Below are 24,618 nucleotides of genomic sequence, written 5' to 3'. Positions count from 1 at the left end.
AGTTAAGGCATGCTATACATTTTATTGACCACCATTCACCAAGTTGATGTGTTGATTTAACACAGTTTATTAAGAATTAAGTTCAAAAAGCCCGTTAACTACTTATTTTGAAAAATCACCCCAAAAAGATTAAAAGAAGAAGAAACAATCGTCACTACTTTCTAGAGTTGGAGGATCTATTACTGATTTGAAATAATTTGATAAACAATTGTGGCCAAATATATAGACACCCTTTTATTAAGTATGTTTTCATTTCTTTTTTTAGTGAAATTAAAAACAATTGCCTCACCTGAAGATCAATTGCGAGAAACAATTTGTTTGTCATCTGAAGTCAAAATATGGACATACTTATAGACACCTTGGGGCTAGTGCTAGGTTGTTAAGATGCCTGTCACAAAACACTTCTGTCATCAATGACCTTGCTGCACCATTCTAACTGCCAATTTGGCCCATTGTTCAGGAGCAAACTGATCATATTTTTCAACGTTTGAGCTTTGAGCTGCTGTCAACTCTCGTTAAAGGTTCGGAAATTGATTCAGATCTTGAGTCTTCACTGTCCACTCAAGAACAGCCCAGCATGAATTCATGAAAACTCTTTCAAGGAGCTTTTTTGTATGTGTATTTGGTGTTGTTATCCATCAAAAGAGCTACACCTTCAAGTTAGACAAACCATTTGGACAATGGGTTTAACACAAAACACCTTAAAAATCTGCTCATTTCATGATTTGTCGTCATCTAGCACACTTCCAAATGGCCTTTACAGGAGAGGCAGCAAAGCAACCGCACATCAATACTGTACCTTTGCCAAAAAAAAATTCAGGCAGAGTGCTCTTTTCATTAATTGCTTGATTTAGTTGCTTCCGCTGAAGAGAATCAAAAGAAAGCCTGATTTAACGGCTCAATAAACTGGGGAGAAATGTTCTGTGGGCTATATAAATAGCTATTTGTCAAAACAGATCAGTGCTGTGGGGTTGGATAAAACCCTTTAATATGTAGAATGATTAGTATTATCATCATCAGGTGTTTAGTCCAATGGGAAACCATGTGTCCATACACCAAATCACAACTAAAGGTTCATCCAACAGGAGAAGAATCCCAATCACACATCAAAAAGCACCTGGGAAAGGTTAAGAGATGTATGACTGTTCAGGTGGTGCCAGAGCGGAAAAACATTCATAAACTGTGGCGAAAGCAGAAAACCGTAATTGTTGGAGGTCACTCATCAAACATTGAAGAATTTTAACAGTTTTTCAGCTGAAAATTTGCCAGAACAAAAGGTGCAGGAACTCATTAATGGCTACCAGAAGTGTTTGTTTTTCAGTTATTTCGTGATAATGCAATAACAAGCTTTAGTAACAAATGCTTTCTTTTCAAATGTAAATGTATTCGAGAAGAAAGTTCATTATGAGTGCATATATATTTGGCCTCTGTACACAATGTAAACCATTTGGGTGATATTTTTACCCAGTCCATCTGCACACACTAACCACTCAACGCCTATTTCCTGTGAGAAAGGAAGTAAAGTCTTTAGAGAGAAACACCGTAATGCTTCTGGTGTCAAATCTGGGTACATTTCCCCTTGTAACGCGCACACACGCATACAGTGGCAGGCAGGCAAGCTTTCACTCTAACTAGAACTATAACACCTGTCACAATTAATAATATGTTGAATGAGGTGTTGTAATATGTGCTTTGGAATCAATACAAGGGAGAGAATGTGAACAAAGTTAAGGACGGATGTCCATACCTGCACTAGGATACGAGGCCGTTGAGGGGAGGGGAAAGGGACGTTGTGCATGAAGCTGGAGATGTGTCTGGAGAGAGAGGAGACGCTCATATTAAAAGGACCAGTTGACTTTTTCCAAACCATATCTGTATTTTAATGTAATTGGTTTGTTATGGAAGTACCTAGGCACATTGTTTTGAGATTTTACTTGGTTTTGATAAACATTCCCCATGAGCAACGGACTTCCTTATCCTTGTTCTGCAGTTGCAATGGTACAGATTAAACATGAACAAAGGCTCACACTAGGTACATCCTTATAGAAATAGACAATCCTCTTAGGATAGTGACACAGGTCTTTAGATGTTGAATACATTATATAGTTTAATTCCAAACTTTAGCGCCAACATTGTATTCTATTTTGATACAAGTAAAACTTTTTCTGTGTTTACATGGACAGGCTATGCGGAAAGGTATCCCTGAAGTCCAACAAAATTGAATATAACATGGTTGTAAAGCAGTGAGGTAAGTTTGTCAACACCAAGTGAAATAGCAGATAATTAAAGATACTTACATAGCATGTCATATAAAAAATACAGATACAGGTAAATAAACCAGAAAAGAAACCAGGCAAGCAAAGTTCAGCCTGCCAGCAATTAAAAATAATAAACATTGTTGCCCTCACTGGATTTAAACTCGGATTTGGCACATGAGAGGCACCGTCTTTACCCACTATGCCACGGTAGTTCTCGCTTAGCCAGGGGCTAGACACCTTTAAGTACTGTGTTAAACTGACTAACGTTTCTTATTGAGTTCACCTCCATCACAAATAGCGAACGTAGCGAGACTGAAGATTAACTTTTCCCTGCCAAAGCTTTTTCATTTCATGGCACAAAACAATTCCTTTTTCTTTCATTAGTGAATGACATTGATACATTAACCATCAATAAATACTACGATAACTAACCTTTTCATCAAGTGAAAAGACGAGAGAATAGTGGGATCTACCAGAAATACTGTATAACCGTAAACAGTTTTAGTTTAGGCTTACTATAACGTAGCTACTGAATGTTGTAGCCAGCTACGTTTTTGTCTATCCTGACCCAAAAAGCATGCCCAGATGCATACTTCGAAAATCCACAAGAAATAGTCGCACTCTAAACGTAAATAGTTTTATTGCGGCCCGCAATTAAAATTAATAAATACCATCGTCCACACTAGATTCGAACTCCCATGGGAGGCACGGTCTTTAACCACTACACCACAGCGCAACATATTCAGCATTGTGTTTAACTCACTAACGTTACTTATTAAGTTTTCTTCTACCACAAGTAGCGTTTATGAACCATGGCTTTTGCCACTGGCCGTTTTAACAGCTTATTTGCCAGTAATAGGTTTACTAGTATCTACTAACTTCCTAGGAATAGTCCTGTTAAAGATGGGCTCTCAAACTGATGGTTCACAGCCTTTTTTATTTGACACCTTGTGTTGTGAACGGTGTGTAAGAGCTTGTTCCCTCATAACCAAGGTGCTAAAGAACCGTTTATATCACTTATATCTCACATTCTCCGTATTCATTCGACAGAATTATAGGCTACACGTGAGGATTGCGCGCTGTTTTTCTTTCTTATCTGCGCCACTTCCGTCGCACAGTCATTTCAAAATAAAAGTAAATACCATATAAATCAAATACCATAGGCAAAACAGGAAACAAAGCACATAAAATATTTGCACCACTAGACAACGCTTGTGAGGTCATTTACAAGTCATAAGAATTGAGCAATTGCTAGCGAGACTTAAGGTGAACTTTTCCCTGCCAAAACCATTTCATGGCACAAAAACTTTAGTTTTTCTATCATTCGTAAATGACATTGATACAATAACTATAGGTGACATACCTGACTTTCTTGTCAAATGAAAACACGAAAGAATCGTGGAAACCCCAACTCTTTTACTGCCCAAGGGGTTTTGATAAAGCCTATATTATTACCCCCAAAAGCTTGCACAGATGCATACTGCTGAAAATCCACCAGAAACAGTCGCAATATAACCATAAACATTTTAGTTTAGGCTTACTATAACATAGCTACTGAATGTTATAGTCAGCTAAGTCTTTGTCTATCTTGACCCAAAAAGTATGCACGGATGCACTTCAAAAATCTTCCAGAAACAGTTGCAATATAACCGTATTTTATTTTTATAAAATGCAGATACACTGCAAAAGAAATCTGTCTTATCAAGGATTTTTAACTCATTTACAAGTATAGATTGTGTAATTTGTCTTGTTCCACTGGCAGGTTATTTAACTTATTTCAAGCAAATATCTCCTGAAAAATTGTGAAAATGTTTTGTTCGATTGGCAATTTTTTTTTGCAGTGTACAGAAGTTTATTGCCAGCTAAGTTTTTGTCTATCTGGAACAAACCCAAATGCGTACTTTGTTTTCACTGTGGAGATTTGATCGCAAGACTTGCGAGTGGTTGGAGAAGCGGACTAGCTTGCAGGTCCGCTTCTACAACCACTACGCTTTTTAACAAGGTAAACCAGCCAGCTTATGCGGTCCGGCAATTTTTTTTAAAAGGGTAATATAAATAACCAACTAATAATATTAATCAATAGCTAGTACAGGTTTATAGAAACACTCGTTTTTTTAATTAAGTGTAAATTAAGCCACTCACTTCTCGAGGGGCAGCACATGGGGCCCGGAGATGGAGTATCGGTACACGAAGGTTAGGAACTTCTGAAAAACTGTGAAGAACGGCCAATGGGAAAGAACACACACACTCTTCTTCACCTGGAGTGTGCGATTGGTGATGGGCCGCCGGTCTACCACACTCACCAGGCCCAGACGCACACTCTGCCGCTCCGAGAGGCACTCCCGCGGGAACGACTCATAGAACTGGATGGCAGCACCATAAACCTAAGATGGGACAAGACACACAAAGAGAAGTAATATTCATCAATAACTAAATGCTATGACACTAAGCGAAGAGTTACATTCAGCAAATGTTACGGATACTGAGAGAAAAGGTGGGAAATATTTTTGTATTATTTCATTCATTTTAAATTTGCATCTCTAGGTAACCCAAAACCTGGAATTCAGGTAGGAAAGCATGATACTGAATTGCTACATGCAAGCCAAACACCAAATAATGAGTATGTATCAACATTAGAACATCTAGGTGTCATTAGTGTTTGACCACACCTGATAAACAATTTATTGGGAGCCATGGGATTTTTGTAAAATATGAATACCCCGGCCTACTTGGTTATTGAATTAGATTTTGTTGTTACAACCACAGAATTACCACCTAACACCTTATTAGTGGCTTGTCACTGTGATGTCATAAACCCTGATGGTGCTTCACCACATAATTAGATGTGTTCTAGGTTACCACGGTAATCATTATTAATATATATATCAAACAAAATTAACAGAACACACCACATTACAAAATATTCAGTCCGTGAAACACACTTAGAAGAGACATCATTGTTATTTCAGCATTTTGAAATTGATATTATACATTAATTGGAGCTTCCATTCAACAAATCAACGAGTTGTGTCCATGCCACACAGAATAAAACAAAAGAGAGGGGCCAATCCAGGACTCTACGCCACTGCTGGACTTCGGTAAACCAGCCTGTTCATTTATGGTTAAGACTATGTATTTCTTTTTCAAACATCTAACCATATCAATTGCTGGAAGTATCTAGATGAGACTACATTCAACTATATTGTCATCACATAGAGTACTAGTACTAGGACAATGAAATGCATCTAACCTAGAAAGTGCAAATAGCTGTGTGGATAGATTTTAATACAGTAAATGGCTAGAATGTACTCGAGCTAGGGGAGCACAGCATCAGTGGGTTAACATTGCTCTTCCCCCATGGAAAGATAACGTGAAAAACAAATGTTCTTTGATGAAATGATATATCTTATATACATTTTTATAATTTCTAAGATTAGATATAAGACTAGACCAAATATCCTTGGAAGGAAGCTGAACAGCAATATGTTTTATAAAATTAATAAACGAAAACCAGACAAAATCTGGCTAGCGCATCCATAGATGTAAGATCTTAACAAATATGTAAAGAATCATTAGGCAATGTCCATATTATTATGATCATTTATTCTTGTTAGGAAAATGTGCATGTCCACATGCTCCTGGAGTAGACAAGTAGGCTTACATAGTCTGTTGACTATCAGGCCTGCAGCCAAGAAAACCCTTTCAGCCGTTAGAGATGTTGCCAGGATACACCGGTACACATTTACTAGGTGTGAAAATCCACCAAAATGAGTGGCAATAGACCTCTAAACAGTTTCATTTTAGGCTTACTGAAGCTTGTAGCCAGAAAAGTTTGGGAATATACTGAATAAATCCTAATGCATACTTTGTTCTGCCCGAGGTGTGGATCAAACACCTGTCTCCTGCATGGGAGTCCACATCTCTAACCACTATGCTATTTAACAAGGGGTAGTCACTCACTCAGTAAGAGACATTCGCTCTTTTTGGCCGGCTCCTCTTATACAGAAAAGCGGTGCCAAAATTAACCTAGAAACATTTGTATCTGCTTAAGAGGTTGCAATGAAACATGAAATTGAACAGTCTTTGAGGTCCAAAGTTGAATATCATTGCTATAGCCAATAAAACATGTATTTTTATTTAATTAGGCAAGTTGATTAAGATCTAATTCTTATTTACAGAATCGATCTGGGGGGAATATTACAGGGGGAGAAATTAGGGTTAACTTTCTTGCTCAGGGACATAGCTTTCACCTTGGAGCTGGAAGCTTTATCTGATGCCCTACAGCAATAATGTTTGATCCATGTTTTTGATAATAAAACATTATTTATTTCAGGATAATAACCAACACGTCCACCCAGAGTGGCCAATCCAGGACCCGACAATGTTGCACTACTGTAAACCATCCCCAGAGTGTCTGTGCTGACTCTGTCATTCAAACAGTGAAACACACTCGTAAGGCAGGGAGGGAAGTTATGAATCGCAAGCGCAGTTTGTCTATCTGCCCAAGAAGGCCAAAAACAGTGAGTAAAATAGTAACTTTTAAAAAAACATTAAAGCCAAATGTCTGTTTTATTGATCCCATACGCACCTTATTCATCTTGTCTAGCAATTTCTCATACATGATGAAATTAAATCTTTATTTTTACACAGGAGAAGGGGAACTTTGTCCACCGTGAGAGAGGAAGATCAAGGACCCGACACCACTGCCTGACTTCAGTAAGGCAGCCCATACATTTATTAGTTATACTATATTTACGCAACCACTTCCTAACAACCTTTTGTGAAAAGGCCTCAAAGCAGATGTGGTAGTGGTCTTTGCCAAACTAAAAACAGAATTGTTAATTGTGTCTTAACAGATCCATACAAAGCAAATAGTCAACACTGATTCTGTGACCCAAACATTGCACTCACAGTCGGAAAAGATTGGCATTATGAATCGTGGCCGGAGTTTATCAGCACCCCCAAGAAGGCCAATAACAGTGAGTGAAAGAAAAACTCAAATGTGCCCTTTATGCTAATAGTGATTCATTTTTCATGCCATGGTCTTCTTATCATGATGGTATTGAAACCTTTTGTTTTCTCAGGATGACAAGAAAACTGTCCGGCGTGAGAGGGGCAGATCTAGGACCAGACGTCGCTGCCATACTTCGGTAATCCAGCCTATACATTCATTATGTACAGTTGTGCTCAAAAGTTTGCATACCCTTGGAGAATTGGTAATATATGTACCATTTGTAGAGAATACATGGCAAAACATCTTTTTTTCCCATCTTACGGGATTCACATTCAACTGTAGGTCATAACAGAATGGCACAATCATAAAACAAAACATGGCAACAAAGAAAAAAATGCACTGATCCCTGTTCAAAAGTCTGCATACCCTTAGTTCTTAATACTGTGTATTGCCCCCTTTAGCATCAATTACAGCGTGCAGTCTTTTGTAATAGTTGTCTATGAGGCCCTGAATTCTTGCAGGTGGTTTAGCTGCCCATTCTTCTTGGCAAAATGCCTCCAGGTCATGCAAAGTCTTGGGTCTTCTTGCATTAACCGCACGTTTGAGATCTCCCCAGAGTGGCTTGATGAAATTGAGGTCAGAAGACTGTGACGGCCACTCCAGAACCTTCACCTTTTTCTGCTGTAACCACTGGAGGGTCAACTTTGCCTTGTGTTTAGAGTCGTGTTGGAAAATCCAAGAGCGTCCCTTGCGCAGCTTTTCTGCAGAAGAATGCAAATTGTCTGCCAGTATTTTCTGATAACATGCTGCATTCAACTTGCCATACATTTTCAAAAGATTCCCAGTGCCTTTACAACTCACATCCCCCAAAACATCAGTGGGGATGGTATTCTGTTCACTAAAGGCCTTGTTGACCCCTCTCCAAACATAACGCTTATGGACAATAAAGCTCTATTTTGGTCTCGTCACACCAAATTACAGTGTGCCAGAAGCTGTGAGGCGTGTCAAACAACCACACCGTCTTATTCCAGGGCAGCCTGTATTTCTCCTGAGGTTACCTGTAGGTTTTTCTTTATATCCCAAACAATTCTTCTGGCAGTTTTGGCTGAAATCTTTCTTGGTCTACCTGACCTTGGCTTGGTATCAAGAGCTCCCCAAATGTTCCACTTAATAAGTGATTGAACAGTACTGACTGGCATTTGCAAGGCTTTAGGGGTGTTTTTAAATCGTTTTCCATCTTTATAAAGTTCCATTACCTTGTTATGCAGGTCTTTTTGACAGTTATTTTCTGTTCTTATCTAGGCTGCTCAGTGCATCCACGTGAGAGCTAACAAACTCATTGACTATTCATACACAGACACTTATTGCAATTTAAAAAGCCACAGGTGTGGGAAATTCACCTTTAATTGCCATTTGCACCTGTGTGTGCCACTGTGTCTGTAACAAGGCCAAACATTCAAGGGTATGTAAACTTTTGATCAGGGCCATCTGGGGGATTTCTGTTATCATTATGATTTAAAAAGGAGCCAAACAACTCTTTGATAATAAATGGCTTAATTTGAACACTATCCTTATATAAAAGACAGTTTTTTGCATGATCAGTCATATTTTCAAAAAAATAAGGCAGAATTTCACAATTTCTGTCAGGGTTTGCAAACTTACGAGCACAACTGTATTAACACTGCCATTTTCTGAAAGTCTTTGTGAAGGTGGTCTCACATCCATATAGGCTTATCGATTTAACATTTTGTCCTAACAGATCCATACAAAGGATAAATTCGAAACTGACTCTAAAAACATGGAAACAGAACTGACTCACACTGACTCCCACACCATGGAAACAGTACTGACACACACTGACTCCCACACCATGGAAACAGAACTGGCTCACACTGACTCCCACACCATGGAAACAGTGCTGACTCCCATTAACGCTCAAACCATGGAACCTGCACAGACTCTGACAGACTCCCCAACCATAGAAACAGCAGTGACTGGGAATTACTTTCAAACCGTGGAATCCCTGAAAGTAGAAAGTGTCCAAAGACCCACTAATTCTGACAGCTCTGACTACCAAAATGTTGAAACTGTACTGACTCCAAATGAATCCCAAACAGTGGAAACTGCACTGACTCCCACTGACTCTCAAACTGTGGAATCCAAAACAGTACAAACTGCACAAAGTACCACAAATTCTGACAGCACAGATTCCCAAACCATAGAAAGTGCTCAGAATTTTACTGTGTCCCCGACAATCAAAAATGAACTGACTCCAGCAGACTCTCAAACCAGAGAACCTGCACTGAATCCAACTGACCCCCCAACTGTGGAAACTGCACCAACTCCTGTTGACTCACATACCATGCAACCTGCACAGACTCTGACTGACTTCCCAATAGTACAAACTGCAGTAACTATCATTCATTCTGACTGCACTGACTCCAAAACCATGAAACCGGCACAGACTCCAAATGACATCCAAAGACTGGAAACTGACCTGACTCCAGCCGACACTCAAACTGTGGAATACAGAACAGGACAAACTGCACTGAGACCCACTAATTCTGACAGCATTGACTCCAAAATCTTTGAAAGTACCCAGAATCTCACTGTCTCCCCAACAGTGGAAAGTACACTGACTGCAGTCGACTCTCAAACAGTGGAGCCTGCACGGATTCCCAATAACTCCCAAACAATACAAACCGCACTGAATCCCACTAATTCTGACAGCAATGACTCCCAAACTGTTGAAAGTGTTCAGATTCACACTGTCTCCCCAAAAGTCCAGACAGTGAGAGTGGAACCTGCACAGACTCGCAATGACTCTCAAACGGTGGAATCCCGAACAGTAGAAACCATAATGAGTCCCCCTAATTCTGACAGCACTTTCTCCCAAACCTTTAAAAGCACCCAGAATCTCACTGTCTCCCCAACAGATGAAACTGCATTGACTGCAGCCGACTCTCAAAACATGAAACCTGCACCGATTCACAATGACTCTCGAACTGTGGAATTCCAAACAGTAGAAACTGCACCGAGTCCCATTAACTCTGACAGCAGTGACTCCCAAACTGTTGAAAGTGTTCAGATTCACACTGTCTCCCCAAAAGTCCAGACAGTGAGAGTGGAACCTGCACAGACTCGTAATGACTCTCAAACTGTGGAATTCCGAACAGTAGAAACCATACTGAGTCCCCCTAATTCTGACAGCACTTTCGTCGAAACCGTAAAAAATGCACAGAAACTCACTGAAACCCCAACAGATGAAACTGCGTTGACTGCAGCCGACTCTCAAACCATGGAGATTGTACTGACTCCAAATGACTTCCAAACAGTGGAAACTGCACAGACTCCCACTGACTCAAAAACCATGAAACCTGAACAGACTTCCACTGACTCTCCAACTGTGGAATTCCAAACAGTAGAAACTGCACTGAGTCCTACAAATTCTGACAACACAGATTCCCAAACCATAGAAAGTGCTCAGAAACTCACTGTCTCCCCGACAGTCAAAACTGCAATGACTGTAACCAATTCTAAAACCATGGAGAATGTACTGACTCCAAATGACACCCAAAGACAGGAAACTGTAGTGACTCCCACTGAGTCTCAAACCGTGGAATCCCAAACAGGACAAACTACACTGAGACCCACTAATTCTGACAGCATTGACTCCCCAACAGTTGAAAGGGCTCAGAATATCACTGTCTCACTAACAGTCAAAAATGAACTGACTCCAGCAGACTCCCAAACCAGAGAACCTGCACTGAATCCGACTGACCCCCCAACTGTGGAAACTGCACCAACTCCTGTTGACTCACATACCATGCAACCTGCACAGACTCTGACTGACTTCCCAATAGTACAAACTGCAGTAACTATCATTCATTCTGACTGCACTGACTCCAAAACCATGAAACCGGCACAGACTCCAAATGACATCCAAAGACTGGAAACTGACCTGACTCTAGCCGACACTCAAACTGTGGAATCCCAAACAGTGCAAACCGCACTGAGTCCCATTAACTCTGACAGCAGTGACTCCCAAACTGTTGAAAGTGTTCAGATTCACACTGTCTCCCCAAAAGTCCAGACAGTGAGAGTGGAACCTGCACAGACTCGTAATGACTCTCAAACTGTGGAATTCCGAACAGTAGAAACCATACTGAGTCCCCCTAATTCTGACAGCACTTTCGTCGAAACCGTAAAAAATGCACAGAAACTCACTGAAACCCCAACAGATGAAACTGCGTTGACTGCAGCCGACTCTCAAACCATGGAGATTGTACTGACTCCAAATGACTTCCAAACAGTGGAAACTGCACAGACTCCCACTGACTCAAAAACCATGAAACCTGAACAGACTTCCACTGACTCTCAAACTGTGGAATTCCAAACAGTAGAAACTGCACTGAGTCCTACAAATTCTGACAACACAGATTCCCAAACCATAGAAAGTGCTCAGAAACTCACTGTCTCCCCGACAGTCAAAACTGCAATGACTGTAACCAATTCTAAAACCATGGAGAATGTACTGACTCCAAATGACACCCAAAGACAGGAAACTGTAGTGACTCCCACTGAGTCTCAAACCGTGGAATCCCAAACAGGACAAACTACACTGAGACCCACTAATTCTGACAGCATTGACTCCCCAACAGTTGAAAGGGCTCAGAATATCACTGTCTCACTAACAGTCAAAAATGAACTGACTCCAGCAGACTCCCAAACCAGAGAACCTGCACTGAATCCGACTGACCCCCCAACTGTGGAAACTGCACCAACTCCTGTTGACTCACATACCATGCAACCTGCACAGACTCTGACTGACTTCCCAATAGTACAAACTGCAGTAACTATCATTCATTCTGACTGCACTGACTCCAAAACCATGAAACCGGCACAGACTCCAAATGACATCCAAAGACTGGAAACTGACCTGACTCTAGCCGACACTCAAACTGTGGAATCCCAAACAGTGCAAACCGCACTGAGTCCCATTAACTCTGACAGCAGTGACTCCCAAACTGTTGAAAGTGTTCAGATTCACACTGTCTCCCCAAAAGTCCAGACAGTGAGAGTGGAACCTGCACAGACTCGTAATGACTCTCAAACTGTGGAATTCCGAACAGTAGAAACCATACTGAGTCCCCCTAATTCTGACAGCACTTTCGTCGAAACCGTAAAAAATGCACAGAAACTCACTGAAACCCCAACAGATGAAACTGCGTTGACTGCAGCCGACTCTCAAACCATGGAGATTGTACTGACTCCAAATGACACCCAAAGACAGGAAACTGTAGTGACTCCCACTGAGTCTCAAACCGTGGAATCCCAAACAGGACAAACTACACTGAGACCCACTAATTCTGACAGCACTGACTCCCCAACAGTTGAAACTGCACAGACTCCAGCCGACACTCAAACTGTAGAATCCCAAACAGTGCAAACTGCACTGAGTCCCACTAATTCTGACATTACTGACTCCCAAACTGTTGAAAGGGCTCCGAATCTCACTGTCTCCCCAACAGATGAAACTGCATTGAACATAGCTGACTCTCAAACCATGGAGATTGCACTGACTCCAAATGACTTCCAAACAGTGGAAACTGCACAGACTTCCACTGACTCTCAAACCGAGGGATCCCGAACAGTACAAACCACACTGAATCCTACTAATTCTGACAGCACTGACTCCAAAATCTTTGAAAGCACCCAGAATATCACAGACTCCCCAACGGTGAAAACCACACAGACTACTACTGACTCACAAACTGTGGAACCTGCAGAGTTTCCAAATCAATCCCAAACAGCAGAAACTGTACTGACTCCCACTGATCCCACAACTGTAAATTGCCGTCAGAAGGCACTGGGAAATGACAGAAGAAAACCGGACCAAATCCATTTTGAGGAACGATGTAATAGAATGTTTAAAAGAGTGAGGAAAGGGTTGGAGGACAAGAGGAGAGAGATGAAAAAGATGGAGGTCCTATGGAGAAAGAGAAAACTGGAGTTGGAGAGAAAATACAAAGCCAAGGTGGATGTTCTGCTAGAGGACATGACTAGAAGATTTCAGGCTTTGAAAGTGTTCAGACTGAAGGATGGAAAAACAAAGAGTGGCCAATCAAAGGTGAGCATTATGAACTATTTTGTCACTATAATGTTGTTTCCATTATCTTTCTGTTAAATGAACCCCATCTCTTCAAGGTAGCCATTTCAGCACTAATATCATAGCATTAGTAAACATACTGTTGCTATACTAGTTAACAGCCATTGTTTTTGTAGTTAAAGAGTCCTTGTTGTGTTTTATTTACAAGGAGAATAGACAGCTCAACCTGTTGTACAAGGCAGGGAATAAGAATTCCCGTGTTGTGAGCCAGACTGAAAGGACACAGAGGGAAGAGAGGAGGAGGCAGGCAGAGAAGAGGAGGGTGGTGATGGAGATGATGAAGGCTCAAGGGAAAAACACTGGGGTGATTTGGCTTGAAATAGGTCTGAGGAGGGCTTGGAAAGGTTTAAAGAAAGGGGGTAGATTTATCCTGGGTGAATCCTAGGATGATATAAATTTGCATACAATAAACGAACCTTTCATCAGAACTTACTTTGCTTGCTGGCTGGATTTAATAATGAGGAAACGTTACTACTACTTTGATAATTAATGATCATTGATCAATATTACTGCAGGAATCCAAGATGGAGTGCACCATTTCTACATCAGAGAAATATATATTAAGCTCATGACAAAACTGACAAAGAACAAAAACTGATACATCCACCTGACATTATTTACAAGAACCTTCCTATTGAGTTTGAACTATAACCTACTGTATTGGACAGTGTAACCATGGTGGAGTATTAGTGTATTAGAATGCCTGAGAGCCAGCCTGGCGCACCCACCTTGTCTCCACTGGCGCTGGTGAGGACAAACGTGGAGAAGACCGGGAGCTGGTACTTGGTGTTGAGGGGCCAGCTCTCCACGGTCACGCCCATCGGCAGACAGAACATCGGCACAGACTCTGGCAGGGGGAACGACTCCACGTCCGCCTCCGGATACCGACTGATGAGACCTGGGAAACACACACACCTTTTAACTGTGAGAAGTCAAGGTAAATAGGCCTTCTCTGTGTATAAAGTCACATTGAGACTCAGCAGGATGACTGCTGCTGTGACTATGGAACCCTTACCTGCTTCATAGACGAGGGCGTTGGCTTTGGCTACAGCTCTCTTATAACACAGGTATAAGGCTGGACCCCACTGTGGGGAGATCAACAAAGCAGTGAGAGAGAGGGGGACCGACGATGGGCAAGAGATTAAAGGGGGATTTCATTGTTTTACAAAATGACGGAAGAGATTTCCCTGAAAGTAATCAATGGTTTCGTTTTTATTATAAACTTCAATAAACTTTAGCTACTGCTAGCAAAAAAGAAATCTACTGAACCAGCGGTCACGTATTTTAGCAATAAAACAGAATTTACTGTGTGGAAAACAGATAGTTCTTTAGACCTACCATGCCAGTGTTGAGGTTTTTGTCCACCCGGCAGAAGGTGTGAGGGGCCGCCTCGCCCTTACTGGGCAGCAGGAGGGAGATGTCAGTTACCCCCAGGGTGTGGAGGGCCTGGGACTCGTGGGCCCGGCGGTATGTCAGAAAGGTGCGGTGGGCGGCTGGCCCCCCAGAGCTCAGGCTGGCCGAGCGGCTGTAGGGTGTGGTCTCGATTACATACCAGCCCTGCTTCACAGCCTCCTTACCCTCGTACAGCACCCTGGGGGGGGGGGGGGGGGGGGGGGGGGAGGGCAGAGTCAGGACAGTGAGTCAGTGTTACTAACTAGACTGCCATTCGCTGTTTCTGTGCATCGAAGTCATGCAGTATTTATAACTGCAACCCATCACTTTCTTTTAGTTTCTCTAACGTCAATGTAGAGGAATTCAGGCCAATTCTTTCATACAAAACTGCTTGAACTCAGAATGAACTGCTCTTCACGTGACCTGCCAGAACATCTCAATTGAGTTTCGTAATGACCAGGCTATTCCTAAATATGCTATATATTTAGCTTTTCAGCCATTCAGATGTAGACACATTTTTTGGATTACTGTCTTACAGCAAGACCGAAGTGCTTTTTAAACTTAAGCGCTTTTTTGAAAAGCATTGCTCCTGTTCTGTTCGGTCACGGTTCCCAAAACCATGTCACTATGTCAGAATAATACAATAATAATAAAAAGGGTGTTTGGTTCCATTCATTTAATACAAGGTTTGTGTTTTACATTTTAGTCATTTAGCAGACGCTCTTATCCAGAGTGACTTACAGGCATTACAGACGTACAGGCATTATAAGAGAGCTAGGTGAAACCACCACACAATATATTTGTAAGTGAAGTTTTATCAATTAATTAGTTATCAGCAATTTGTCAAGTCGGTTGAAGATCTCATTATAATAACATCCCATTTACATAGGACGAGCTGTATTCAGCTTAGAAATTGGATGGGGTTTATAGTCCACTTGTGGTTTGGAATGACGTGCATCGGGGTGTCAAAATCACAGCACAAAAACTCAGCATTGTGGCTACATAAATATTAAGCAAGAATTTCACCAAAATCATCACAGGTTCAATTGCTGTAAACACGTATTGGCCTGGTTGCTGTAATGCCCTGCGGAGACTTTTGAAATAGAAAAAAAAAGGTGGCCAATAACACAAGGTAAGATCAAATTCACGGGTTGCTAGCAGAGTTAAAACGGGTATTCTTGTCAACAATGTGCCCAAAATAGAGAAATTCTTGTTACGGTATTTCTAACAGTTTAAGAACTTACAATAAGATCACTCCAGCTACCTTGTAAAGATGCAGATGGGTCAATTCAGTTGATACCTCTTGTATAACGGTTAGAACGTTATCAGGGAGGGTGTCACTGGTTCACGCCCTGTGTGGGGCAGGCAGACTGTCAGGGGAATAGGTCCTGTCCAGGCCCTCTCCTCTCTAAACTAGTCACCCATCATATCCTCGCTGGGTCTCTTCAATCTCCGCTATGAGGATGATCCTCAACTACCCTTCTCCTTCCTCCGTTCTGACACCCAGGCGGTGACGCAAAACTCTGCTCGGACGTTGGCCCACCGCCTCAAGGCTTAACGCCCTGACAGAGCTGATTCCTCCATGGGAAAGCCTTTCCACTCCAAGACCTTCCCCACGTGACCCTGCTCTTTCACACACCCCACTAGCTTCCAACATAAGCTCTTACCCACTACAAGACCATGGTGCTTTCCTACAGAGCAGCAGTGGGAACTGCCCCTCCCTACATTCATGTTCAAACCCCCTAGCTGTACCCCAGCCATTGCTTCTACCACTGATCTCGAGGAGGTAAGTTAAAGCTTGTTGTCCTGCAACTCCAATGGTGAAAACAGGTTGTATTTTAAGCTTTGGGCAGCCAAATCTTTTTCTGGGGTCAGATATGAATGGTTGTAGCATACAGTATGTCTATTAATGCACTACACTAGTTCTGCAGTATGTGAACCCCAAACAAAACGCAGACCTTTATGTGGATGTTGTGTTAATGCCTGTGGCTCCAGTCTGAACATGGGATGAAATAGTTATTTTCCTGGCTGCTAGAGTCTCACCCAACATCCAGGATCGGAGGTTTGTCATGCCCCCGGCGGTAACACAGGTACATGTGTGGGTTGTTTATGAGTCCGGCACTCAGCTCGGCTGGGTGGCCCCCCTGGGTCTTCTCAATACAGGTGAAGCCCTCGGGCACCTCTTCTCCCAGGCCTCGGGCGATCACCGCCAGGTCTGTGACCGGCTCCACTGCCCGGCCACCTCTCTTCTGGCCATCTTCATCCAGCGGGGCAGAGCCCCCAGGAGCCAGTCCTGCCACCACAAAGTAGTCTACTAGCTGGGGGCATTTCTCCTCCGTCATGCCGCCTGTCCGCCCACCACTGTAAAGAGAAAGGGAAAAGAAAGGGGAAGAAAGAGAGGGGCAGCTTAACATGGGACCAGTTCAGAGTGCGATGTCTTTTGTAATACAGTTGGGTGAGCAGTTTAGATTTTCATAATCAGTTTTACATACAGTTGGCGATGAATGAGACTTAAGCAATAATGCACAAGGGGGTGTGGTTTATTGCCAATAATGCAGGAGGGGGTGTGGTATATGGGCAATAATGCACGAGGTGTGGTGTATGGCCAATAATGCACGAGGGGGTGTGATATATGGCCAATAACCATGTCTAAGAGCTGTGCTTAGGTACAAGGCATCATGGAGTGCTTAGACACAGCTCTCAGCCATGGTATATTCGCAGTACCTTACAAACCCCAGACGTCTTATTGCGCTTATAAACCAGTTCCTATGGTAATTAGAATAGTAAAAACCGATGTCATACACGTCCCATATAGTCTCACATCCCCAATCAGCATTCAAACCACTCTTTATAATTAAGCAATAAGGCACAAGGGCATGTGGTATATGATGAACATACCACGGCTAAGAGCTCTTCTTAGGCATGCCACAATGCGGTTTATTGGCAATATTTCACAAAGCTCCAAGATGACTTATAGCTCTTATAATCCAGTTACCAATGGAATTAGATAGGTAAAATGTGATGTAATGTCACACTTGTGGTATATTGTCTCATATAACACAGCTATCAGCCAATAAGCATTGGGATTCAAACCACACAGTTTATAACAGACTGTATACTAATGGTATGACATCACACACATTTGTACTGTTCTTGGTGTTTTGGGAAACAATTTATAACAGCAATAAGGCATCTCTGTGGGGTGTGGAGTGCCTAAGAACAGCTGTTAGTGTTAGTGCTTGAGTAGAATAACACAATACCTGGTTCTCATTACTGGCCAGCAAGACAACAGCAACTCATTTAAAACTGGTAACAAAATTATCAGAAATTGTCTAAGGCACATTTATACTGAATGGATAGACCATCCTCACAGAGAAGATAATTCATTAAGTCAGCACTGTTAGTAAGTTTTTATTTCCACTGTGCTTGGTTTCAAAATCAATGTGTGATTAAACTAAAGTGCATTTAGGAGGGAGGGGCTGGGATGGAGGGCATAAAAATAGGATGTTGTTGTGTCACAGCTTGCAGTAAGAGTTTTTACAGTTACGTAACCTGGGCTCTCCCTACTGACATCCCACTTTAACACATTCAGAGTGATTTAATTTTCCTGTTCCTTCAACAATCATAATAGGCTTGAGGCTGACAGATATCCCAGGGTTTGTTGCTTTCTGATAAAGGACTACTAGGACTAGCATACTACCAAGAACACCTGTCACAAAGTATTTAGCACAGGTTTAACAGTACTAGTGAATATGTCTTAAGAGTAGAAACATAATATTATTACCAGGGCCTTGAAAAATTGAAAGTTGAGGAAATCCATGCAATTTGGGCTACAAAGGTTAACTGGCAAACAGGAAGTGGTCTCTTGCAGGCTGTTTCCTGTTATATTTCCAGAACTCATAAGTAGCTTCTTAGTGACACTGGTGCACAGGAAGTGATCATTTCATATAAACAATATATTGTAGTCTGTTATTGTCTTGTCAAAATATTTACTGCATCTTTTGATACTAAAACGAGGCATTATAATGAATCCCTTGGGCCCTAAGGCATATATTATAGTGGCACAATGATAAAAAGGTGTTGTCCTGTGGGGAGCTTGTCAAGGACACTGAATCTGTGGATTTAACACAGGGTTCCTTGAAATTGCTGAAGTAATCATTGCTGGTTCCCTTTTTCATAATGCCTTATGTGTAGGGTAATGCGATGCACTGCAGGCTCTCTGTTACACACACACACTTTTGAGTGCTGGATTACCCGAATGTCCAACATTTCTTCATATTGGCCACAATCCTCTTGCGACTCGAGGGTAATTTAAAATATATTTGTCAACATGGTTAAACCTGATCTTCGTCAAAGCTAACCAGAGAAAAGGCAAGAAGGGCCTTCGCTGCCATAAACATTTTTAAATAAAACTTGACCCCATAGAACGAGACAAGTAACAGATGGAACCCAAAAAATCAAGAAAACAAAAGAACCATACTGGAAAGAATCAACCAGAAAAAAAGAGCAAACTGCTCATTTGCTCTATACAGAGAATGGCAGAAAATATGTTTTTTCAATAACATGAGCAATGTGCAATCACAGCAGAAAGATGTGTGTCCGGTTGACATGATAAAATGGAAACCGGAGGGGGACAAACAACATTGAGAATATATCTAATATTTATCTCTTAATAATTAATGTATTACCTTTCAGAACCTTATCTACCATTGAGGACAATGAGGTTATGTTGTCCGTAATTAGTTTTTTATTAATTTAGACGCTAACTAAAAGTGGTGAACTTAGAAAAAAAATCTAAAACAAAGATTTTGTAGATTTCATGATCACCGCCTTCTTGCATGAAGACATGGTTAGACAAGGTTGGTGTGAAGACCTAACTGAAGGTGTGATGGTCAGGTGTCCACATACTTTTGGACATAGTGTATCATCTAAACTCCGGTAATATTTTTGTATAGGTTAAGTAATTTGGATGTTTTATCATTGAAAACATACTTGTCGTTTCATTTCTGAATATCAGTGATTACAACTCTTGCTAATATCCACAGCTATACAAACCTAGCTAGAGATTACAGTGGTAATAATTAACTAGCCATATTTAGTGTAAGACACAGATTTATTTTCTAGCCAAACAAAGCTAAACATTGAGAAGGCAAAAGGCAGGTACAGAGTCAGAAAAAGAAGAAAGTTAGATGATGGAGGAGAGAGAGAAAGGGACATGGTTAGGTGATGGAGGAGAGACAGAAAGGGACATGGTTAGGTGATGGAGGAGAGACAGAAAGGGACATGGTTAGGTGATGGAGGAGAGACAGAAAGGGACATGGTTAGGTGATGGAGGAGAGACAGAAAGGACATGGTTAGGTGATGGAGGAGTGACAGAAAGGGACATGGTTAGGTGATGGAGGAGTGACAGAAAGGGACATGGTTAGGTGATGGAGGAGAGACAAAGGGACATGGTTAGGTGATGGAGGAGAGACAGAAAGGGACATGGTTAGGTGATGGAGGAGAGACAGAAAGGGACATGGTTAGGTGATGGAGGAGAGACAGAATGGGACATGGTTAGGTGATGGAGGAGAGACAAAGGGACATGGTTAGGTGATGGAGGAGAGACAGAAAGGGACATGGTTAGGTGATGGAGGAGAGACAGAAAGGGACATGGTTAGGTGATGGAGGAGAGACAGAAAGGGACATGGTTAGGTGATGGAGGAGTGACAGAAAGGGACATGGTTAGGTGATGGAGGAGAGACAGAAAGGGACATGGTTAGGTGATGGAGGAGAGACAGAAAGGGACATGGTTAGGTGATGGAGGAGAGACAGAAAGGGACATGGTTAGGTGATGGAGGAGAGACAGAATGGGACATGGTTAGGTGATGGAGGAGAGACAAAGGGACATGGTTAGGTGATGGAGGAGAGACAGAAAGGGACATGGTTAGGTGATGGAGGAGAGACAGAAAGGGACATGGTTAGGTGATGGAGGAGAGACAGAAAGGGACATGGTTAGGTGATGGAGGAGTGACAGAAAGGGACATGGTTAGGTGATGGAGGAGAGACAGAAAGGGACATGGTTAGGTGATGGAGGAGAGACAGAAAGGGACATGGTTAGGTGATGGAGGAGAGACAGAAAGGGACATGGTTAGGTGATGGAGGAGTGACAGAAAGGGACATGGTTAGGTGATGGAGGAGAGACAAAGGGACATGGTTAGGTGATGGAGGAGAGACAGAAAGGGACATGGTTAGGTGATGGAGGAGAGACAGAAAGGGACATGGTTAGGTGATGGAGGAGAGACAGAAAGGGACATGGTTAGGTGATGGAGGAGAGACAGAATGGGACATGGTTAGGTGATGGAGGAGTGACAGAAAGGGACATGGTTAGGTGATGGAGGAGAGACAGAAAGGGACATGGTTAGGTGATGGAGGAGAGACAGAAAGGGACATGGTTAGGTGATGGAGGAGAGACAGAAAGGGACATGGTTAGGTGATGGAGGAGAGACAGAAAGGGACATGGTTAGGTGATGGAGGAGAGACAGAAAGGGACATGGTTAGGTGATGGAGGAGAGAGAAATAGCAGCTATTGCCAAAGATGACCTAGAAAAGATACCTAGGCTATTGGGACACCAAGGTTTAGCCAATGCAATTATCTTGTTTGGTGGGAACAGCTTCTACAGAATGTAAAGATGTTTTATAGTGTGGGAATTTGTTCAAAAGGGCTTTATAGACAAAACATGTACAATTGGTATCAGTATATTTCTGTGTTCACAGCATTTAGGCATTAGGGAGAAAGTGGGTTGAAAATGTCAGTTGAAGATCTGATGAACCGTGACAAACATATGCAAAAAAATATAAAATAAGGTGGCTCTTTCACTGCACTGGAAATATCCATGATACTAACAAAGACAGCCAGGACAAAGGGAGGGGAGTTTTTGCTGAAAGTGCAATGGACCAAATTCAGACCCACGCTGAAGCAGCACAGAGGCATACTTTTTAAAACAATCTAAGCAAACCCTCTTGCCCGTCGATGCACCTGCGAGATTAGAGCAGAGTTGTTAGGGATTAAATCTGTCTGGAGATAGAGCCTTTGTGCTTGACATAATGTTGCTGCCTGCAGCTGGTCTTCAGCCAGAGCCCCGGGGAGTGACAGGGGTGCTATTCAGGGTCTCCATTTACAGGAAGATCATGCTGGACGTCCACAGTGGAGAGATGCTTGGTAGCTGGTACAGTGACACTCACACCAACTCAAGAGCATCACCACAATACAAGCCGAAATGGGAGTTGGGCTAACAATGCCCCTTTTGTGTGTACAGGGTCAACACGTGATTTCATGTGAGGGGACATAGACTACATTCGAACACGTGCCAACTGCAAGGAAGAACAAGAACTTACAAAGCTCAGCGTAATAAATAGCATCACCTAAATTGTTGAAAGTAAGAAAAACACTGTCATAAACGGTTGAGCAACGATCACTACTCTGTCTTAATATATTGAGTTCAGACTGCAACCGCTAGCCAAGATGTCTGCTTTAAGCTAACGAGAGGGTCAATAGGGTCCCACATACACATCAGCATGGTTAAGTGTTTCAGTGCCTACACTGTATGTACTGTAGGCAATGTCGGTGCCTACAGTACATACATAATATCCATCAAGGTTTGAGAAAGTTTGCCTAACGCCACAAACACAGCAAACGACATTGCATTAAATGAGTCCTTGAATGTTTTGACACAGGCAGCACCTAAAAATTAGATAATAGTGTTAAATGTTTGAAAAGCACGTTTTTTATTCAGTCTAATAGCACATTATATAGACTATGATTTCTATTATCTCTATTTTGAAGTGAGATTATTTACAATTGAATATCATAATGGTAATTGTGAAATCTTTTGATTCATTATTTTATACAAATCTTGCAGCCTTAATGGAAATACATTCAAATTAACCCTGACTGTATGTACTTTAACCCGACAGTCCTTGTATCATTTCAAAACATCAAAACTTGTGTGGTGTCACTCCCCAAATACAAAATATACTTTGTTTTAATCTATTCAAGTACAAATTGGGCGGACAGATAATAGTTTTTTACTCCCATTCTACTCTTTCAATCTACCATGACACAAAGCATTCGCCCCTCTCTTCTACCTTCTCCATGCTCACAGTACACCTTGCATGTTGCCATAGCAACCTGATTCACACAGATTTTAACCCATTATAACAACAGTTACCTGAAATTATTGTCATTTTGATAGAGACAAAAGAAAAAAACTGATGTAATGAGTTATATTGTAATGTTCCAGGCTTATGGAAATTCCTTGTTAAATCAAACTACTGGTTTTCAATAGAATTTAAGTCTGAAGACTGAGATGACCACAGAAAAATATAATATTCAGCCATTTCTTTGTGGTGTTCAAGGTGTGGTTGTGGTCATTGTCTTGTCAGAAGATTCAGCTGAGGCAAAGTTTCAGCCTCCTAGCAATGGCAGCCTTGTATTGAGATAAAATGTCCTCGTTCGAGTTCATGATGACATGGAAATACTGAAATGGGTGGGTGGAGTACAGTGAGGGAAAAAAGTATTTGATCCCCTGCTGATTTTGTACGTTTTTGCACTGACAAAGAAATTCAGTCTACAATTTTAAAGGTAGATTTATTTGAACAGTGAGAGACAGAATAACATCAACAAAATCCAGAAAAATGCAAGGCAGATCTCAAGGCAGCTGGGACCATAGTCACCAAGAAAACAATTGGTAACACTATGCTTTGAAGGACTGAAATCCTGCAGCGCCCGCAAGGTCCCCCTGCTCAAAAAAGTACAGGTACAGGCCCGTCTGAAGTTTGCCAATGAACATCTGAATGATTCAGAGGAGAACTGGGTGAATGTGTTATAAAATCGAGCTATTTGCATCAACTCAACTCGCCAGGGTTTGGATGAGGAGGAATGCTGCCTATGACCCCAAGAACACCATCCCCACCATCAAACATGGAGGTGGAAACATTACGCTTTGGGAGTGTTTTTCTGCTAAGGGGATAGGACAACTTCACCGCATCAAAGGGACGATGGACAGGGCCATGTACCGTCAAATCTTGGGAGAGAACCCTCAGCCAGGGCATTGAAAATGGGTCATGGATGGGTATTCCAGCATGACAATGACCCAAAACACTCGGCCAAGGCAACAAAGGAGCGGCTCAAGAAGAAGCACATTAAGGTCCTGGAGTGGCCTAGCCAGTCTCAAGACCTTAATCCAATAGAAAATCTGAAGGTTTGAGTTGCCAAACGTCATCTTCGAAACCTTAAAGACTTGGAGAAGATCTGAAAAGAGGAGTGGGACAAAAACCCTCCTGAGATGTGTGCAAACCTGCAAAACTACAAGAAATTACCTCTGTGATTGCCAACCAAGGGTTTTGCCACCAAGTACTAAATCATGTTTTGCAGACGGTTCGAATACTTATTTCACTCATTAAAATGCAAATGAATTAATAAAAATGTTTGAAATAAGTTTTTCTGGATTTTTTTGTTGTTATTCTGTCTCTCACTGTTCAATTAAACCTACCATTAAAATTATAGACTGATCATTTCTTTGTCAATGGGCAAACGTACAAAATCTACATACTATTTTCCATCACTGTACCAGGTGTTGGGGACCCGACATACTGTATAACTTAAGTTGGAGCCTTCAATCAAGAATGTTTAACCCTTTATGATCAGACTAGACTTAAATACTTTATGTATAATTATAATGAATATTACAAATTCCATTTCTGCAAACAGACTCAGACTTAAGTCAGTCTTGTAAACATTACAAGGCTGGATTCTACACAATGCTCCTTTAACTAAAATCCAAATTACCGACAACCAGAAGCCA

General features: G+C 41.7%; 1 protein-coding gene across 3 annotated transcripts in view; it reads right to left on the bottom strand.

Annotated features, from left to right (window-relative positions):
- LOC105019156 (DENN domain-containing protein 4B) overlaps positions 1 to 24,618 on the bottom strand; it is a 50,833-nt gene that overhangs the window by 12,136 nt on the left and 14,079 nt on the right. For all 3 annotated transcript variants that reach the window (XM_010885102.5, XM_020041099.3, XM_010885103.5), the window contains exons 2-7: positions 16,817 to 17,134; positions 14,720 to 14,972; positions 14,397 to 14,466; positions 14,110 to 14,279; positions 4,401 to 4,642; positions 1,748 to 1,814 (exon numbers count right to left, since the gene is read on the bottom strand). In XM_010885102.5, the coding sequence (XP_010883404.5) occupies positions 1,748 to 1,814; positions 4,401 to 4,642; positions 14,110 to 14,279; positions 14,397 to 14,466; positions 14,720 to 14,972; positions 16,817 to 17,134 (1,120 nt within the window). The remainder of the gene's footprint in view (positions 1 to 1,747; positions 1,815 to 4,400; positions 4,643 to 14,109; positions 14,280 to 14,396; positions 14,467 to 14,719; positions 14,973 to 16,816; positions 17,135 to 24,618) is intronic.

Source organism: Esox lucius, chromosome 20 (genome assembly GCF_011004845.1).
Source record: "Esox lucius isolate fEsoLuc1 chromosome 20, fEsoLuc1.pri, whole genome shotgun sequence".
Lineage (NCBI taxonomy): Eukaryota > Metazoa > Chordata > Actinopteri > Esociformes > Esocidae > Esox > Esox lucius.
Note: the sequence above shows the minus strand (reverse complement) of the source record. Positions and strands in the feature narration are given on the sequence as shown.